Source organism: Rhopilema esculentum, chromosome 13 (genome assembly GCF_057945365.1).
Source record: "Rhopilema esculentum isolate cy_ngs chromosome 13, ASM5794536v1, whole genome shotgun sequence".
In the NCBI taxonomy this organism is placed as follows: Eukaryota; Metazoa; Cnidaria; class Scyphozoa; order Rhizostomeae; family Rhizostomatidae; genus Rhopilema; species Rhopilema esculentum.
In genome coordinates, this window is record NC_142827.1 from 7805719 (window position 1) to 7827377 (window position 21659).

Below are 21659 nucleotides of genomic sequence, written 5' to 3' on the forward strand. Positions count from 1 at the left end.
ATTCACATATATTTACATAATATATTTACATTCTAGCAAATCGATTATTTTCAATTAAACGTTAAATGAGCCCCATTGTTAAAACCTTGCAATGAAAAGGAACCTCATTAGAGACATAGAAAGCCTCACAGTGGCGGCGCCAAGGGGTGGTAATTCCCCCCCCCTTTTCTGAAAATATGGTCTACATATTTCTTCTAAAAATGTATTAAAAACGCTGGATAGGTGTAGATCAAATTCCCTAAGGAAAGTTAACTAGGTACAAATCACTAAAACGAGGCAATAGGGGCGTGGTCCCACTAGCCGCGCCCATTACCCTCCCTCTCTATAGTAGCTGGCGCCGCCACTGACGCCTCATTGTCCTTCCCTGTTCAACTCCCATTATATGTTAGATGCCAATTTTTAACAGATACGGAAAAATGTTACTTCGATCAATTCAATTCAACATTGTGTGATTGATTCTTATAAACAACGCTATTTGTAATGGCGGAAGAAACTCTGCGGTTTCGTCTTAAAAATCAGAATGCTGGTGGCCAGACACAAGGCAACTCAGAAGATGAAGCGAATTTTAGGGTTCAAGCACCAGTGTGGTGTTTTGATGCTCAAGAGACATGCAAAGGAGCTTTTCAAAGGTCCCGAGTTTGGTATTTGTAGAAATATCGTTGCATTTACTGTTGTTTAGATAGCTGTCTTATGTAAATTATGCTTTACTTATGCGCAGTGAAACTTGTATATTGCTAAAAGAAGAGAAAGCTTATTTCAAAACTCTGTTCTTTAACCTATAGAATGGCCTTTGCTATTAAAGTTTTCAATGACGAGAAAATTACATGCTCCGGAAGTGTTTCAAATTGGAAGAATTTGATGTGGAAGTTTATGAATGGAATCATGGCAGGATTGTTCTTCATTGCTGCATTGTTACAGGTAATTCTTGAATGAACAAAACCATAATCGAGTATTTTAAAGGCAAGTGTCATGATTTTTTAAAGGGCCACTCCAGCCCAAAATTTTTATTTCAGAACACGATGTAATCAGACCTCCTGAAAACGAATCTCTCATTATTTTTTTCATATCTCTAACCGTTTTGTAGTTATTAGCGTTTGTAAAATGGTCATTGAGTTGAATTGTTTTTCAACCGTGTTATCGGAGATCTTCGGATTGACGTCACAGGCATTTTCGGCCTCGGTAAGTTCGCGGCAAGTATCATCGGCTGTCCAAAGGGTCAACGAGAACCTAGCGAAATGGCAGACAGGGCCTAGCAGCGGCATGTTTGTTAGAAGGCCAGACTTTTATCTGGAATCGATATAAAGAGAGAAGTATCGCTCATCAGTCTTGATACTCTGATCGAATATGGAAGTTTTTTGTCGCACGAATCTTTCTGACAGAGAAGTCAAATTGGCAAAGTAGGCCAGCGAGACAGAGACATGAGGATGTTGACAGACTTTCATGGAATGTTGCTTTTGAAGCAATTTGTATTGGCAGGCCAGTTCCCTGATTTTAAAAAGAAGATTCGCGCTTTTTCATCGGCCCCTCCTTTAGTGCAACAGCTAAAAAACCATCGCGCAATTAATTCGGGAGGAAAGAAGAAAACAAAACCAGTATACCGGGAATGAAAGCTGTATGAATTGATACAACATATTCATTAGGATAAAGAGCTTCATATCAACATGACTTATTGGAAATAAAACAGGACAAATGAGAACATGGACAAGAAAGAATACAACTTTCAAGACAAGACTAAAAACCTACCATTAGTCATGAGTCAAACAACTTTTTCAAAAATTATAAATTTGTTTTTATACAAACAAAAAAGGGATTCGAGATTATATTAATAATTCAACTTTTTCAATATACTTTTGTAAATATAATTTTTGTATTTAACCTTTAAGCTATTACAGGGGCCTTGTCGGCTCCTTTAAGCTGTCAGAATCTCAACCTGCTATATTTATGAATAATAAATACATGTTTGTTTTATTTAAATACTTGGCTACATTGAATTATACAATCAGGCCAGTGAACTAGCTAGCAATTTGTAATTTCTATTGCACATGAGAAATGTTCTTATAAAAGTATCATGAAACAATAATCTATTGCAAAACTTCTAGAAAATACCTATATGTTGTTACTAGCTTTAAATAATTTGCAAACATTATATATGACCAAATTATATATAAAATTTTGATAATTTTAGAAAAATAGTCTCCTTTGTGAAAATGTTAATACAAAAACAGAATAATGTGTTGAGGTCTTTGTGGTAACTCTTGAATGGAAGAGAGGGGCAAGTTATCACTCCCACAAAGCCAGTAGCCAGATAACAGGATGCATGCAATCTCCAACCTACATCTAGCATTTTTTGCAAGATCCTTTCTGCTGATCCATAAAAGAGTTTGTAACCTTTTTTATGCCTAGAATAATAAGGTTGACAGGGATAAATACTAACATACCAGTGAAATTTACTTTTGAGTCATATTAAAACATAAAATGATCAAAGAAACTTGGACACTCAGGGGCATTCAGAGTATAGATATTTAGAAGGATCAAAGAGAAATTTAGGGGTGAAAGGGCAACCACTGTTACTATAGCAAATAGCATCTAAGGATATTAACTTGAAGTAACACAAAGATGAATTTAAATGATATAGGCCATGCTTATATGAATCAATGCTAGAATAGCAAAGGTAAATTTAACAAATATAAACAATTCTGCCTTTAAAACATTAGAATGAGGATATTACACATCTTTTTTCCAAAACCAAGGGTGTAAATTCCATGTTTTTTCTTTTGGGTAGTAGATCTTTTGCCCTGGATATTGATCTGGCAAAATTTTGAAATTGTGCATCAATTTTATGATGAAATAGGCAGAACTCCAAAATTGAAGGCAGAACAAGGTAGAACATGAAGAAGAAGGGTTCAGGAGACAAACCCTGGGAAATTTTACACATCTATACCTCAGGCAAAGGTGTAGTGCACAGATCATTGGCAGGGATGTAGTGCTAGGAGGCTCAGGCCCCCTTGTTGGTACAAAAAAGTAGCAAACTTCTACTTTTGGTAATATTTTATGTGACATTTTGCTTGAGAGCCCCTGTTGTACTTTTCATATTACCACATTTCTGACCATTTGGGGGACAGTTCACAAGACTGGCTGTTAGAAAACCTGTATTTAGAGCCCCTCCAAACCTCTATACCCTGCAGTTTCGCCTAACATTCAACATAGTAAAATGATAATAAGGATGAATTGTGACTTACGGGAAAGTTTCCATCTTGTGAATGGGGTTCTTCTTCTACTGCGGTGAGACATCAATTCTATTATTCAGCTCCCTGGAAATCCCTGAGATGACACGACGATAAGAAATGCCTTCGGTCAGAAATCCATTCACATCTGAAAATTCGTGAAGCATTCCATATTGAAAAGCTTGCTGCGTTGCCAAGATGAGGATATGAGTTCAGGTTGAAGCTTCCATCTTTGATTTGTCGAATTACTAGTCCATGTTGGCTGGAAGCCTCCGCTGAACATCAATCGCAATGAAGGAAAATAAATAAAACGACAACCGAGATTCCGACATGAATCGCCTCTTCCGAGCCTCTACCGAGTCGTGCGAATTTCAGTGCGAACGTATAACAATAGCGCCGAATGTTGAAACAATAGCCCTTTCACACGTCACAAAGTGCTTTTTCCGAAAAAAATTTTGTCGTATTTTTACGGTGATTCTCAACTTTGAGCGTCTATATCTGGAAAACGAGTTAAGCTTTTCGAAAAAAAAATTCACGATAGCTTCTTTTTCTCGACTAACTACCAATTTATGCAAAAAAAGTTTTGGGCTGGAGTGGCCCTTTAAGTAGAAAGGGAGAGTAATCAAGTTAATGTTGATTTGATCCTTTTTTAGTTCTCGAAAATGATGGTGGTCTATTTTCAACCATCGCTTCATGTTTGACTAGAAAATTTCCGAACCAATAAATCAGATAATTTTTCAACTGATTATTCATTTATCAATGCTCAGCCTGAGTTCATAAAACACAGAGTCATGAAATCAATGTTTGGCTACATAATCATTTTTGTTTTCAGCTCAGCAAACTGTTATATTGTACCTGACATCAGGCAACTGTCAATTATAAGCAATGTTCTTCAGCACTGTTTCTATGCTTGGAAAATCAATGTGCAATTCTGGATACAATCCAATTTTTACAGTGACCCTGCACACTTTGATCTCAATTTTTATGCAGTTAAGATCTTGCTGTATGCAGTTTGAAATCCAGCTCAGTTTAGAAGCAGCAATGTCACAAGTTTATCATCTTTTTTCAGGTGAATGACCCAGATCCTGCTCTATGGATAGTGAGTATTTGCTGTATGTTTTCACTAAATATATTTCAATTTCAATTGGGTATTTATGCCTTATTAATTCAGTTACTGTGTGTGCATACAGTAAGTAAACGGTCTGATTTAGCAAATTTCTAACTAATGTAGGGTAAGACTAACATGAAGCTTTTTTACTTATTAGTAGAGATATTCAGTGGAAATTAAAAATTGGTGCAACACCCTTAAAATCCACTTTATCTGGGGATCAAACTAAACATGGTTAAACTTCAAATAACATCTACCTATTAGCTTTTCTGCCCTAGGGGTTGTACATGATACCAGCATTCATTTGCATCACCATAGTGGCATACCCTGCACTACAAGGTTTGTGTTAAGATTTTTCTTTGATTTCGATATAAGCTTATGATACACCAAAATGTGGAAATTGCATGGAGAAGTGGGAGCATGTCAAACAAAGTTATTTTGCCAGACCATTCACGGAGTATCTTTTCTTCCTTGCCTGTTACTTTTGATCCATATCAAGATATAAATTTGTGCTTACATTGTTGGCCACTATCAAACATTTTATCTCTATGGTTAGGTCTGCTTATAATTAAAGTCAGCAATAGTACAAAACCTGAATCAATTCACATAATTGAAGTGTTAATTATAAAACTTTGTTTTACTCACAGGTTTGAAAATATTCAAAGGTCTGGCATTGTTCCAAATATGCTTATGCCTAACTGTCATATTGTACACAATTTATACTGGATTGAATGAGTTGGTTAAACAAAGAGGGAATATTTTTGTTGCTGAAGAAGGAAGGTATGAACACTGTTGGTAAAAAATTTCTAATATCACCGATATTATCACAATGTGTATTGCTGTCTCCAAAAATTAACATCTGAACCCAGTAATATAAGCCCATGGCAGTAAATAATTTTGTGATCTCATGAATTGTTTCTACTTTCATTCTTTCTTTCTTTCTTTCTTTCTTTCTTTCTTTCTTTCTTTCTTTCTTTCTTTCTTTCTTTCTTTCTTTCTTTCTTTATTTCTTTCTTTCTTTATGAAATGAGTTTTTTTTCTAACAGAGAGGCAACTGGATTGGCAATTGTAGTGGCATGGCTTTCTGTAACACTCCTGACTGATGCAAAAAGGTGAGTGTTAAAGTATCTGATCTGATACAAAAATATCACTTTGAAATGAAGCACAGTGTTTAACATTGGATTTACTAAGGTTAATCTAGCATCAAAAAAAGCAAAAGTTCCACTCAATGTAAACAGGCAAATATGGGTATGTAAACCTTACATTGGAAATAATTTTTCTTTCTTTGGCTTCAAGCCTGCTGAAAATTGTTATCTTAGAATACTTGGTTTTGTTTTAAGGGTAAACTAAATTGCAAATTATTTCACAAAAAGAAATAGGCTCCTTTTTACAATTTTATTCATCCCTACTTTTTGTTCAGTTTCATGACAGTAACATTTGCCTGGGATTCATAGCATTGGTAACTGTTGTTTTATATACAGCATTCTAATGTAATAAGGGATTAAAAGAGGGACTGGATTATCAGAGAAGCAGGAATAACCTTTCAAGGTGCTTTTAGATTTTCAACATGTTCTCCTGTGTTTTGGCAGAGACTTTGCATGTTAATTGCAAAGAGTGCTGACAAAGGTCAATTGGCTGGTTGGCTAAAACATTATTCACCCTGGCTGTCATAAAATGAAAACACCAAGACATCATACTTAATGTCTAAATGCCATTTAAAACTCCAAGCATTTGCAGTCCTCGTAATATGAAACTTAGCGGCCTGCTGGTAATGGACGCCTTGAGAAGTTTAGGCGTGCGATGGCATGCGATGGCGTGCGATGACCTGGGATCCATAAAATTGAGATCTTACTATTTTTATGAAGACCTGATGTCATCTTTGTATTAGAAGGTGTGTTTCAAAAAGCATATGAAGTTTTCATAAAACCAAAATGTTTTTATTCAATTTTAGACAAAGTTTCTTGAAAACAAAACAATTTAACAAAAAGGATACTGTTTTTAGGCCCTGTTGCCATTACTCCATTTCCGTATGAGAACAGATTCTAGTGAATCTGTTTTAGATTTTGAGTTTCATTAATACACTCAAAAACGGTGTCCTTTGATGCCAAACGGAAGTTATACAAAAAGGCTGCTCAAAGTGGAGTCATTTGAAATGGAATCATTTGAATATGCGTCCTTCATTGGGAACAGCAAAGACAAGAGAGGCATGCAAAAACTGAGTCATTCAATCTCAGTTTCAAAAAGAGCTCGAGCAAAGGATATGAACAAACAAATATGGAGTAATGGAAACACCCACGTTATCGTTTTGACAAAGACAGAGTGGCCCAAGGTAATGTGTTCAAGAAAATACGAAAAGAACGGAGAATGAGAACGGAGACACACTAAAACAGAGTAATCGAAACAAAGTGAGGAGTTGAAATGCCTCTGATAATGCCATCAATAAAACCCACACAAAAGAAATCAAAAATTCCTTTAGAGAAGATAAAAAAGAAATTAAAATGAAACTGCGCGTGTGATAAAAAACACGCCTCTGGAGTTTTAGGCATGTTTGGAGGCAAGCCTAATATTACCAGGACTGCATTTGCAATGCATTGGTTCTTACTTTTATCTAACCTGCATGCAGGATTAGAACAAAGGGATTAATAGGGAACCTGGAAAATTAGAGACTACTGAAATAAACAAGAGCTTTGCTTTAACCAGCCTTTCAAAATAAAGGCACAAAAGTATTAAATTTTGAGGAGAATATAGATTGGTGGGATATTGAACCAAAATTATATATCACGAATTGAAACAGTGCATGTTTTCATTTTAGCGTACAGACCATGAACATATTTAGCTGGCTGAAGGTCATTGCAATAATTTCAATTCCATTTGTACTCATCACAATTTGGGCATACACCACTGATTTAAGCAGTGGTCCAGAGCATTGCCATACACTTATCAAAGGAAAATGATGTAACAGATTGGTGCCAAAAAGCAAGAAATTAGATTTTATTCATGAGAAATACATTGGAAGCAGCTTTTCACAGTAACTTTGTCAATGCCATGCAATCTTTGCATCTGACTGACTTAGATTTTAGGATGCTTCACATGGAGACCAAATATTATGCTGACAGAAGTGGATCTTATTGTAGATAGTTAATACAAACTGAAAAGGCAGTATTTATTTTATATATTTATGAATATTCTGAGTTTTAAAATCAGATGGCTTGTTGTTAAGAAAGTAAAACTATTTTAACAAATAAAGTAATATCATTGTTTACAAGTTGTGGGCCCAAACTGTATTTAAGGTTCCTCGCAATATGTATCTACATACATTGGAGTAAAACAGCTATTCATCTGTCATAAGAGTATGTGTGGGACAAGAGCTTTTTCCACCGACCTGCATAGTTTTGATGGCAGACATCAAGCTAAAAGGGAAGCAGATATTTCTGTTTATAGAGGGCATTGTCCAATATTTGTCTTATAACACACTATGGAGAAATGGACACTCTTGACATTATATATTTTGAAACCAGAAATAACGATAGAAATATAAATTTCATACAGTAATTAATTATAATTTTAGTTGTAAATTTGAGACAACAATTTACACACTCAGGAATCCTCTTGAATTTTTTGCTGTTAGTTTTATGTTGTTAGTTGGCTTAATTCAAAAAAATATAATAAATTAAATAAAAAATGCTAGCCAGATATTCAATTTGGTATCAGTGCATAATTTTTTATGAAACTTCGAAATATTTTTTCTGTGTGATTTTCATTAATAAAACAAAGCACGCACTACACAATGGCAAAATATCAGCTCAAAAACAGTTTTTATTAACACTGTCCTTTTCTTGTTATTCCATTGTCTTTTAATTACATTATCAGTCTTTGAAATTTGAAAAAAGATTATTTTGATGACTGTACATGTGATACAAACTGAAATAACTTTTTATCTGTCATTTTTCATTCCTGTTATTAAGAAATATAGGGTGCTGCTTTCAAGAAGACCTTTGTGTTAAAACCGAACAAACACCAAGAAATTGCACACCCTTATTTCACACTTGTGAGGTCATAAAAAGCCTTCTTTTAGAATTTTGACCACATGATCTGAAAGAAAGGCATAAAATACCCCTCAATATAAATCAGCTAAATATGTTCAAATTGAACTTCAAAACTGGACAAGATATGGCCAATGAAAGATTCCACGTTTTTGCCTGGTTCATAACGTTATCAAGAAGGATGCAATAACAAAAAATTGGATGGGCAAGACCAGTAGCTCATGTGGCCATATCTCAGACAATGTGTAACACATTTAACTGACTTCGTACAGAGTGGTATTTCACTTTGCTCTCTCAGGGTATTGGATCCAAATCAAAAATGCTAAAAATAGATTCTTGTCACATCATTATTTAAGAACTCTAGGTTCTGGTGTTTTCCTTTGTATTTCTTAATTTTCAATTACTTTATTGTTTCCCTTTTACCACCATCATTCAAATCTTTCTATCACAATTATTTTGTGATAAACTTGTGAACAGCTTACCCTTGATCAGGTTGATTAGAACATAGATTGGAAGTGAGGCATTTGTCTAGGAAAAAAATTAAGTTCAAAAACCAACCTCATCCAAAATTTGTCCATAGACGTCTGAGGCCTTCTGAGCTTTGTCTTCAAATTCCTGTCTTTCCAGTTCAATCTTCAAAAGATTTAAAAAACAAATGTACAAAAACAAAATACTACCTCGTTAAACACAAAAAAAAAAATATTGTGTTTGTGAAGCAATTTCAAGGAAATGGCATTGCATAACACATCTCTGCAACAAAGTTTGCAATATCAAGAAGCAATGTGCACTGACTGCACAAAGACTGCAAGTTTGGGGGTGACTAGTCCCTCTACTTATTCAGAAAGTTGGTCTTTGAGATCCTTGCAGACTTGAAGAGAAAACTTTGAGGGGGGGGGGTATGTACTTTATCTAGATCATCACACTGAAATGACATTTCCAGAGAGACAAGAAATGTTTCCTCTGGAGGAAAATGTTTCAAACAGGGAAAAGGGCATGGTCACTGTGGACACCTTTTGTCCCCCCCCCCACACATATCCAAGGCTGGAGCCACCACTGGTCTCTTTTCTTCTCTCTACATAGCATCTTTTGACAATTGTTTGCATACAATTTTACAAGGCTTTGATCTACACACTTACAGGAAACCACCAATAATGGCTTACCAGTTCAGAAATTTCATTTAATTCAACATCTACTGTTGCCAAAGCCTCTTTTATCATAGTTTCCATCTCAGTCTTCATCGACGACATTTTCCTACAAAATTAATAAGACCAATTTTGCACAAAAAATATACTTTGTGAAATTAAAAGCAGAGGGGCTTGATCAAACATAATGGTTGCAATAGACATTTTCAAGAAATGGGTCCAAATCATACACTGTAAGTAAAGCCTGGCTAAATTTTCAAAACAAAGTGCCAGTTTTGTATTTCAGAAAAACCTAGTTTGAACATTGGCAACATTTCACAATAACAGTAGGCAATTAAAGCACTTACTTTCGCTCTAAAGTTGCCAGCTCATTTGTGGCTGAGAGACGCTTGCGACTCTGTAATTGAATTCTCGTAAGCCTGTCACGCTTTGAGTTGAACTGTCGTCGCATATTCTGAAATGAAAGCCAATAATACCGAAATACTTTTTAGTTTTTTGTTTTTAGTTGATTAAAACTAAAAGTAGATGAAACCTTCTTTATTCAGGGTGTGACAACTTGTTCAATATATGTGCTGCTCCATACACAAACCATACTGAAAGGGTTCCTTATGTGTATTTGAACTACAAAACCTATTAAACCAACAGTCACGTGCTCTTGTTTCTGATTGGCCTATTTCGATCCACAACTGGGTATATATATTTCCTAGCGTAGAATTTTCGGTCTATGTTCTGACGTTTTAAACTCTTTAGCTTTAGTTTACTAAATGTTTGCTTTTTTCAAAGCCATTTTAAAACCTATTAACCATAAGTATAAGTTGTTTTAGTTTATGGTAAATCTATGGTACTCTAATTTATGGCACTCTATGGTTCTGGTAATTAATGGTACTTATGGTAATTTATGGTTCTAATTTATGGTATGGTAGTATGGTACTCTAATCCACTTAGAAGTATAACAGGAAAATTCATAGCAAAAACAGCCAATTTCAAAAACGATAGTTTTTTGAATCCCTTATAGAATTAGGTTTTATCAAACAAGATCTTTATTCACCTGTATTTGAGCTGCAACATTTTGGCAAGCCTGTTCCAATGAACAAACCTTATCTCTAAATTCCTCCAGATCTTTCACTCGCCCTCTAAATAATTAAAACAAATACGGAATGAAAAAGTTACAAGAAAGTTAAAAGTTCAAAATAATGAGCTGCTTCCTTTGAGAATCTGATTTTTGAGGATTATAAGGCAGAATTGTTTTCCAATTTTTGTATTCTTGTTTTGCAGTTTGTCAATTGCACCCTCCGCTGATCTAGAATCCTCTCCCTTTCTTCCCTCTTCCTTTCACTCATTCTCTCTTTCACTCCTTCTTCCTTTATCCAATCCTCTTTTTTTTCAATCTCCAAACAACGTTATCCACACAATTTTCAGAGGCACAGTTTTCGCACGTGCAAAACAAAAACTCTGCGAGGAAAAGCTTTAAAGTTCGAAAAAATTTTCGAAGATTTCTATAGCATCAGGAAGGCATATTTTATGATTGCCACATAATCGTGAAAAGTAGCCCGATCAAACAACAAGGTACCCGTCCCTTGATATGAGGATCGAGGATTTGTCTCCAAAATGAAGGAAAGGTGTAGGTTTGCCACACAATCGAGGGATTTTCACTTGATAAAGGGACTGTAATAGTCTTTCGATTAGAAAAAACCCGGATCTATGGAAATTCCACATGTCGAATTATGTGAAAGCGCTTTATGAATATCCTCAATGATAGCCACCATCTTAGCGATCATACGAAAGGCTTAGAAATCGAAAGACGTTTACACGTTGCAGTATAACTTTCGATACGGATAGACTTCCTGTTTACAGGAGTACGGATACATCAGATTTTTTTCAAAGATTGGCTTAATTTGAAGTCAAAGATTGATGAAATTCTCCTTGCACATTCGCAAGTTTTCAGTCTATTTTTCGGCACGACAATATCATTGATAAAGAAATTATCACACAAAACGCTTGTTGGCTTAAAATATTTTAGTCTCATCCGTATCAGAACTTATCCAGCATCGTGTAAACACATAGCATTAATTCAAGAGACCGTAGGGTTTACAAAAAATGAAATTATTCAATCTAGATATCTTCACATGAATGCAAAACAATTCTATGATTACTTCCTGATTTTAAAACGAATTAAATTTAGCATCTTTAAAGAAGAACAAGAATAGTTTCTTTGTCAATTTACATGGTTTCTCTTCAGTTTATAGCACAAAAGGTTTCTTTTAAAGCAGTACATTATATATATTTCTTGATAGCAGGAATGACAAATGTTGATAAAAAGGTGTTCGTATCGCACGCCATCGCACAAGCAAAGTAGTTAAGACGTGCCAAACGCTGCACTCGGCCTATTTTCATATTACAAGGACTGCTGTTCTGTCCGAAAGTAGTAAATATGTGGCGAATCTTATCATTGATAATTAGATGTTAAAAGCTTACCCATTTTTCACCAAGAGACTGTCAAAACCCGTCATTAGTTTCAAAGCAGCTTTTGAATCCTGGAATGTGTAATAACAAAATAAGCAATAAAAAAATATGAGAAAATAAGGCAAAAAGTGCAAACGATTAAGGAAGCTGTCGAAACTTTGAAAACTAGGGCTAAAGTAAGTTACAATTGAACAAAGCAAAATCTTTTATTGCAAAATCAACTGAAAGTCAGCAAAAATGGCTTCATATTGATATTTAAAAACCTAACTCAGCTAGCAAAACATGCGAACCATCTCTAGATTGTTGCTTTGCGTTAGGCAAGGTCATGGGTAAAAAAGAATATCAAAGGAGATTGTCTGTTATGTAAAGGTGCAATGCATCTATTTTCGGTAGAATTAGGCATGAGCCTACATCATGAATAACAAAGATAAGAAGTACAAGCCTCGTCTAGCTGCTGCAGCTGAACCCGCTTATAATGAAGTTTGTTCAAGAGATTTGTGCGTTCCATTGCAACAGGCGTCTTTTCATTCCAGTCGTCCTCTGTTTTCAAAATATCCTGTGGAAATTCATATTAGGATATAACTATTCCTCTATAAAGAAGAAGCGGTTTAGCCATCATCAATTAATGACATTGACACTGAAGTTTAACTTTGATTTTTAAGACCCAACCATGACAAATAGTGTCCAATAATGGTTGTAATGATGGCAGATAAAAATGATGTAACGATGAGCTTTGGGTGTAGTTGAATGAAAATATATTCATTTGGTTTTTACTTGAAGATAGGATTTTTTAAAGAAAAATTCAGACAAAGTTTTATCAATGATCAATTTTATTCTCAAAAAAAGGAAAATGAGCAAAGCTATGAAATTTTATTTCCCCAAGCGCAATGTATTATTTTTCCAAAGAAAACAATTGAAATTGGGGCTCAGGCTGGAAGTTTTTGTTTTTCTGAACTTTGATGCTGAAATATCCGTAATTGATTACTGAATTTTTCGGCTGTATCAAAGAATTTTTTACATTAGACAACTACTTTACCATAGGTACTTTTTTATAAAGTTAAAAATAGGCATACCCGGTCATATGAAATGAAACGTAACAAACACATAAAGCTTAACAAATATCAATAGCTTTACATTACACCACTTGCACTTCAACACTGCAAATATCGTGAATAGATATAGTCCTTTGCCATCTTGATATGCTACCTTGGCATGCTGAAGTAGAGTTTCTTACATTTTTACTTTCTTTAACTAGAGTTTCTTAGAACTGGGCTTCCTATAAAAATGTGCCATCCAGGCTCTGCTTATTTTCATGTTGTTTATTTTTTGACTAATTTTAAGGTACCTGTTCTTGCAAAATTGCTTACTCGCAGCTTACAGTGTAAAAGAAAACAAATATAAGCAAATGATATTCAATTAGATTATCCTACCAATATAATTTTTTTGTCTGTCAAGTGTCTTTGGTCTTCCTCAAACTCTTTCTTTTTCTCACTCTAAAATCAAATTAGCAGCTATTAAAAAGAAACAGCTAAGGTCAAGCAACGCAGAGAACAATAGTGTTGCTCTTTTCCATACACTGATTTCCAATCCTCATTTTCACTGTTAACGATATTCATATAGCTATTGTCCATTGCTTATGAAATTCATAAGACATTGGTAAAGTCGGGATTTTCAAGGTATAACTACTTTATCAATCATAGAGAATGCAATACATAAAGAACTTGAACAGCAAGCAATTATAAAGCCTTGAGCATTAAGGCTTTGACGATTGACAACATATTGTTGGATTACAGTTGTCATTTATCAAACATCATAAGAATAGTTTGTAGTGTCACGTAGTTTGTAGTACAGTTTGTAAAACCCTACAGTCTACAGGGAAAGAGCCCTACAGTTGCAAGATTTAGAGTAGGAGACAAAAGATAACACTGAATATATTAAATCATTAAAAGTTAACCAGAGCAACAGAATGAAACTCTGTTTGTTATTAAAGGGACAGGAAGAGGCACATAGGAAAAATCAAAAGGTAAAAGGGCTAGCAAAAATATATAGCAAGGTGTAAAGATGATACCTGCAAAGTGGTTAGGTCATTCAGCCGTGTTCTCCAAGCTTCTGCTTCGGGTTTTAGCTGTAAAAATATTGTTATTAAGATTATCATTTCTTTACAGGACCTGTAGAATGGTAGGACCTGCTTCTTATCAAATCGAAATAAATTTTCATGACAAAATGAGCTTTATTTGACATAAACCTTGCGATATTGGTGGTAGCTATACTAACAAAATAATTTACCATGTGTGGACATTTTTTCTGACTACAGATGGGACACTAGAAGGCTAATGACGACTAACAGAAAGTAATTTTTAACTCAAAGCCTAGTGTTTTGGCTACATTGCTGTCATATTCCAAACCTTAAATTAGCCATTGTTTATAAGCATTCCAAAAAACAGCATCTAGATAAAAATAATGAGCCATATTTTATTCTATTTACTGTTCATCAATGACAAAAATTGAATTTTAATATTCTCTTCAAAGAAAAATGAATTACCTTTGCTGTCTTGCTACCCTGCTCAGCAATCCTAATTCTGTTGGCAAAAACATAATAAAGTTTAAACATAACTTGCAATCAATCTAAGATATGCAAAAAAACAAAAAAAAGTACAGCAATAAGTAAATTTGGACCAAATTATTTGTCAAAGTTCTGATTTTATGGGTGAAAAATCTTTGTATCAGAAAGACTTTTGTAACAAAAAGATAAATACTAGTTAATAAATTAAAAATAAAATTAGTGGTTTGTTAAAAATGTGAATCTCACAAAAGAAAAAAAAAAGCACATGAGACATTGACTACAACAGCAAAAAAACCCACTCAATATCTTCATTTCGTTGGATTAACTCATCTCTATTTGACAGCATTTCTGCTCGTTTTTGCTCATATTCACACTGTTGAAAATAATGGTATATAATTAGTCTTAACCTCAGGCTAATAACTAACATCCCTATGCTTGCAAAACAAACCCAGCTGTGGTGGTTCCTCTGTGACACAGCTCAAAATCAGACAAAATTCAATTAAGAGATAAAGGGAAACTACAAAATGTCAGGAGAAACAGAAAAGATGAAATTTGTAGGTTGTGGTATCAGATGTTTGCATTGAAGACTCATCCATACCATCAGCATTTCATTCACCATAACATACAAATGAATATCTAAGCACCTTCAAGGCGATCATACATCTCAGAGCAACATTTTACTATAAATGTGAAAGTAGTAGGAATATAACCTGCTTCAGATTGGTAATAACATGTTTATGGCTAGCAATCATATTCATTTTCTTTTTTGCCAATCTGTCATAAATCAAAATCTTGCAAAAGGTTTGTTATTGGACAGTAAACATCAGTGATTATAAATCTGCAATATTGTTTCAAAACAAGGACATAAGTTCATTTCTAATGGTCAGAGTGAGAGGTGGTGTTTTTAAAAGAGTCTGAGGAGAGTGACTTAATCTGGTGTATTATTCCATGGTTCCCAAGGAAAGCTGGAATGTCCAGCAACCTGTCAATCTGATAATGTAATGTAATAAATGGATTTTGTGAATATTTCATTATTCATGTCGATTGCATTTTTTCACTTTTCATGTCAATGGAATTCATTATAATCACACTGACTAATCATTACTTTCTTACATCAATATATTTCTGAAATGCTTTGAGAAATTTTGCTGTGCAAGAAAAAATTAAAACAATAAATTCAAGTGAAAAAAACTTACAGCATAGTTTAGTGATTCCTCTACAATATCTTGCTTTGAATGAACATGTCTGATGTAGTTCAGCAACGAGCTTCAATAAAATGGCCATAAAAAACCACATGTTTTTATAGAAAACTTCAGAATGCAGACAACAGACATCTATTTGAAATTCTATCACTAAATATATTCAAATAGTACTTGAAAGTTTCAATTTCTGTACCTACTTAAGACCAAACACAATTTAAACAAAAACAAGAATCTAGAAAAATTTGCAGATAATTGTCTTTTGCAGAAACATAAAGAATTATAGCCCAAAAGAAATATTTTCCAATCAAATTATGGATGTTATCTAAAAAGCAATAAATACAAACCTAAGCAGCCGATGTGTTCGCTTTGGTTCTAATAAAATGGAGATGTGTGATCATATCATTGACAAAATCTATATGTTAGTAAATTTCTCCTAATATTTATGAACTGCCACCCCCCTACCCTGTTTGGCTCCCATAAGTGAAATAAACCTGTCTCTGCTATTGCTCTTTAAAGGATGCTCCAGAGTTTAAAGGGGTTGTTAATGAGAATATGCCATATTTATATAAGTCCAATAGAGAGCAGAACAACATAAAGTTGAGCTTTTCACTTAGCTGCTGCTATCACTATACAACACAAGAAACTGCCTGTCATGGCACGTCTGAGATTTCCAAGGCATTTAATTTACAACACACCTCAGTCCTTTTCGTTTAGCGCGTGCGATCGCACCCGCACACGCCTGCACACGCGCAAGTTAAATTGCGCGTGCTTTTGACCACACGCGCAAACAGGTGTTTTTGCAGTTTTCTGTTAAAGGGCCTCTCCAGCCAAATTTTGCACTTGCATTTTATTGGCAATTTTTATAAAGAAGTTGAGCCTGCTGATCACGAATTCGTTATTTGTTTTTCGATATTTTTTTACAGTTTGTGAGATATAAGCTCTTGCATTTCGATAATTTAATTGAATTAACCGACAAAAATTTTTGGTTTGGTGACACTGTGACGCAATTTTGACGTCACAGTGTATTTCGGATAGTCTCGCCTCAAACCGAATCGAACGACGGCGATTCGCAAATTGAACACTGCAAGTGATGGTACTCTCAGTTCTGTTCCACCAGCTTTTAGTTTGAGCATTTCAGACACCAATTCTGAAGCCTTTAGTTGTTCACCGTTTCTGGAGAACAACTGAAGTGATAATTTCGATTAATTATACACGAGGGAAGAGCTGGAACAGGAACTGGAACTGGATGCAGTTATCAACGCGTGACCATGAGTCCTTCACGCTTCGGTGGAAGATATACGAAATTCATGGCGAACGAGAGCCGCACATTGTGACGTCAGAATGTCATCAAACTGATTCGGCTTTTGTCGTTTTTTTTCTCGGAAAGGTGCAACTGTAAAGCCTTACAACTTCTAAACTGATTGGAATTTTTCAAAAACAATGACTTTGTCATAATACACGCACCAGATGCTAACTTTTAAGTCATTAAAAAAAAATTTTTTTTGCTGGAGAGGCCCTTTAACATCAATTTCCCATGGTCTCATGATTGTTTATCCTTTCCCTTGTTACTTGATTCGCACTTTTGACCACAATATGATTTTTCCAATTTTCGGAAGTGATGTTTGGCTTTTGACTGAGTGCTCCATTCAACTTAGCGTCTCGTCTTTCAGCTAAGTCGCCATTAGCATGTTAAGTGTAATAACTGATTTCCTGTCAAAACGTAATTAGGCCCTGAAAGCAAGTAGCTGTTGGAAACAATTTTTACTTGCTCTTGTAACTTTGGAGAGTGACGACGACTTTTAAAAGATGGCTGCTAAGGGCAACAACATCTGTTATGTATTGATTAATTTTGAGTTTTGCTCTTGCACGTATTCGAGTGGCTTTTTCCTTCTTGCTCCTTTTACCAATTTTATCAGGTGTGTACTTCAAATTTTCTTACAAGTGCGATCGCACGCGCAAATTTGTTTACATGTGCGATTTGCCACACACGCGTAATTTTGCTCACGAAAAGGACTGACACCTGCAAACACTATATTGGTCTTTATATTATCATCATGTCATTAAAAGTAGAGATGGGAGAATTTCTAAATGATTAATCTATATACAGTAATTAATTCATTTAGTTTCTTTAATTTCACTTACTAGGATTCACAAGATCACGTATACCAAAACTGTTTATGCAGCAGGCTTGGAAAACTCTGATTCTGAAGGGAAAAGTTTTAAATGTATTAAAATGTTTGAATCTATGAACTTTTTTAAGCTATAAAATCCACAGGTACACTAAGAAAGATGAAACATAAAAGCTTTAAAAACATTATGATATTAAAATCACATTTCTTTACTTACAGTGCAAGACATAATGTAGACAGCAACATGGCATCTTCATAAAGACAACCATCCTTAATTCTTTCCGCCAACTCTCTATAAGGAGCCTTGATTATAAGGAGAGGAGAAAAATAGAGAAAATTGAGTGGGCAAGTGTGCACTTTGGTATAACAGGCTTTGCCCAGAAAGGCACTACATTAAGTGGGAGCATTTAAAGCACACCTCAAAGAGTGATTTCATAAGCATCTGAAAACATTAAACGGAATTGCCATGAAGAATAGTATTGTTTTAAAATGGTGATGATCAAACTTAAACCATCCTCTAAGTCCTGACATAGCTTTGCCTGTTTAAGTCCAATGTGTGTCTGTGGCATTGGTAAAGAGGACAATGAGCATTTTCTCCTGCACTGCCCTCTATACAGCATGAAGCACCAGGATCTCTTTGACCAGCTCTCGGGTATCGATGGATTCAATGTTGCCGATGTAAATATGAAAGACCTTTGTCAGTCACTCTTGTTTGGAGATCGGAATTTGGGTACAGTTGCAAACAGAATTATATTAGAAGCAACAATTTCCTTCGTTAAGGCCTCGGCAAGGTTATATTAATGCCAAAATACAGCAGCAGCACCCTTTTCTTTTCTTTCTCTAATTTTTATTCTTTCTTATTTTCTGTTTCTTCTATCTTAGATGATGTAATATGTTGCTGAATTGTATGTGGAATTCATGGTGAGGACTCAGTGACCTTGTGTCGTTCCTTGCCATGAATGACACAGCTCAATGTAATTGTAGTTTTAGTAGTTTTAGATGTTCTTAATTGATAAAAAACCATCCTCTCAAATGACAGCAATGTTATTATTTATAAGATTTATACAATAGTTTATAGCATTAATCTTTTGATGACACTTTGTACTTTGTTTTATACCTGGTTCTTCTTAACCCTGACATTTACAAATAAACATTTATCAAATGAAAACATTTTTTTTCTTGAATCGAGACTACAAACTTACAGTATAAAGACAATTTGAGAGTTTGATTGGTTTTACATAAGAGAAAAAGGGCAAACTAATGAAAATGTTGTGTGTATATATTTCCAGAGACTTGTTCACAAGATGCTGCATACAAATAAAAACCACACAAAATGCATATCCAGGGCCTAGGGGTGTGGTGCTTAATCCCCATTATAAATGCCAAAAAGGAACAGATTTATACTTTTGCTTCAATTTTTGCAACATTATACACTCTGCCCAAAGATGCCATCAAGGCAATTCTATTTATAGGTGTGAAAGAGAGAGGCCTGGTATAAGTGGAACTTCAGTTGAGCACATCAGTGTGCACAACTATGCTACAGCCCAAGGATATCAATTAAGAAGTGAAAATGAACAATGACAAGAAAATTTTCTTCAACCCAAGAAAGTTATTTTGTTATCAAACCAATGCAATATTATGTTGATCTTGTGGCAAATTCAATTCTTCATTTGCCCTTAGCGATAGGACACACCATTATCCAACCCAGAAAAATTGTTTGATGTGACAAATTTTTGGTTAGGTCCATATATATCTATATGTCACATGGCAATCCAGCGGCTGGTTATGTTTTAGAAATTTGTAATAAGAGAAGATACTGAACTGATAATTTAAATTTACCTGACTAATCTGTTCTGATGCTCTTTCAAATAAAGAGAAAAGTAGTGCCTTGTATATTTCAATCACTTTCTCAGACTACAACAAAAAAATAACGTGAATAAAGCATGGGAATTATTTTAAAATCTGCCATCGTTTCAATGCTAGCCTGTTAGAAGGATTCATCAGGGGGTCATTGCCCACAACATTTACCCAATACCATAATGGGCCATGGCACCCGGAAAACCACCCTGGTCAAAATGCCACTTGTTATATATCATATGATCTACAAAACATATTTTGATTACTTGTCACAGTCTAAAAGCGTTGATAACTTTAAATGAAGTAGCAATGATAATAGTAGGAAAAAGGCCGGTAGTTTATAATGATCTTTTAACAAAATCCATGCACTTCACTCAGAAAAAGGATTATCGATCTCCAATGGTAATGGTTATCACCAACAATTGTTCTCAGCTCAGCTAGAACATCCAGCTTAATCAAAAAATTTACATATGAATTTAAAAAAGCTATACTGCTTTCAAGCGTTACACAAACTTTATAAGTGCTGAGTTTCCTGCTTGGCTATTAGTATCTTTTAAGTATAAATAGGCCAGAGCCCAAAATAGCAGAAAACTGTAAACACTAACAATCAACAAAAGTTAACAGCGCAGCAATAATAAAATCAATTATACCGTTATTTTCTTTAGATCATCAACTGAAACAGTTAAATTTCCATCTGATGAATCGGCAATAGCTGCAGTAATTGCCTCATATTCCATCAAAGGTATCGTACAATCTCCATCATTTGCCATCGCCATCTTTAATTTTGGCGCCGAAATGATTCAACTGTTTTGAAGCTCCTTCACAACGTTGTTTCACAAGTGGGAGTTGAGCAAGGGTTTCTTGCCCAACAGGCAAATGAAAATGCAACGCAACTTGCCGTAAACTCTCTTTTTAGCCCCCCGGGGGGGCTTATTGGTTTTCAGCACTTTAAATGGGGGGGTTTATAGGAGAGGGAACTGAATTGAGAGAAGGAGCTTAATAAATATTTTGTAATAAGCCATTTATAGTGGTAAAATCTTTTGTTATTTGCGAAATAAAAAACATCAAATCAGCCTTCTATATCAATAATATTGTCATCGTCATCATCAATAATTATTAATTCTAGAGACATGGTGTGAATTTTGATTTGTTGCGAAGAATTGAACGAAAAATGAATAAAATGAAAATCTCTGTTTTTTGTCAAGTTTACTTATTTCAGCATCAGTGAAAATTGGAGAGGGGTGGCTAAATTGAGAGGGGGCTAATTAAATTTCTCTGAAAAGGGGGTCTAATAAGAGAGAGGGGGCTTAATTGAGAGGGGGGTTAAAAAGAGAATTTAAGCTACTTTTTATTGATAATTATATTCATACTTCATTCATTTGAGAAATTCTTCGCTGTTTTAGCTTATGGCATCTATATATCTCGGTATAAAGATTTCAAATGAATAGCTTGAAATTAAAATGGATAATTGAATGAGCTATTTTGTTTGTCTTGAAATATTCAAAAGTGATACGTGCAGCTGTGGTGTTACAGAAGAGAGAGAGAGAAGAGAGAGAGGTGGCACCAACGACATTGGAAACAAGTTTTGGCTGGAGAATTATGAAGTCGCTATTCCGGTTTTGATTATGATACAAAAAAAGGGAACGGCGTGTTATTATGCTTCGGCAAGGAGTGGATGTCTTTTTTATTTATGACAAACATTGATGCCCCAAGAAGGCGATGTGCGCTCTTTTTTTCTAAGAACAATTTTGTAAGAACACGAGCCTCAAAATTAGTCAAAAGTTAAGAACAAATAAAGAATAAGCTGAGGCTGAGCTACTGTGAAATGCAATTTTTAACAACATCTTATCTAAGAAATGAGGACTTTTAGCCATGTGTAGGTGCTTTGTCGGCGAATGTTCAAACTTGTCGGCAAATGAAGGTTGTCT

General features: G+C 34.8%; 2 protein-coding genes across 2 annotated transcripts; one reads left to right on the top strand and one right to left on the bottom strand.

Annotated features, from left to right (window-relative positions):
- Positions 1-370: 370 nt before the first annotated feature.
- Positions 371-8818, top strand: LOC135692132 (transmembrane protein 220). The gene is made up of 7 exons (XM_065210172.2): positions 371-629; positions 783-918; positions 4294-4323; positions 4611-4671; positions 4980-5112; positions 5379-5444; positions 7145-8818. Exons 1-7 carry the CDS (start codon positions 481-483, stop codon positions 7284-7286), a joined length of 717 nt encoding a protein of 238 aa, XP_065066244.2. The 5' UTR covers positions 371-480; the 3' UTR covers positions 7287-8818.
- On the bottom strand, positions 5254-20545 carry LOC135692128 (uncharacterized). Its single transcript, XM_065210168.2, has 17 exons — positions 20382-20545; positions 19714-19788; positions 18092-18177; positions 17888-17949; positions 16090-16117; positions 15740-15809; positions 14843-14916; positions 14523-14559; positions 14049-14105; positions 13411-13473; positions 12423-12536; positions 11993-12051; positions 10566-10650; positions 9865-9971; positions 9536-9626; positions 8934-9008; positions 5254-7742 (listed from the first exon to the last, which is right to left on the bottom strand). Exons 1-17 carry the CDS (start codon positions 20505-20507, stop codon positions 7668-7670), a joined length of 1284 nt encoding a protein of 427 aa, XP_065066240.2. The 5' UTR covers positions 20508-20545; the 3' UTR covers positions 5254-7667.
- Between the last annotated feature and the right edge of the window lie 1114 nt (positions 20546-21659).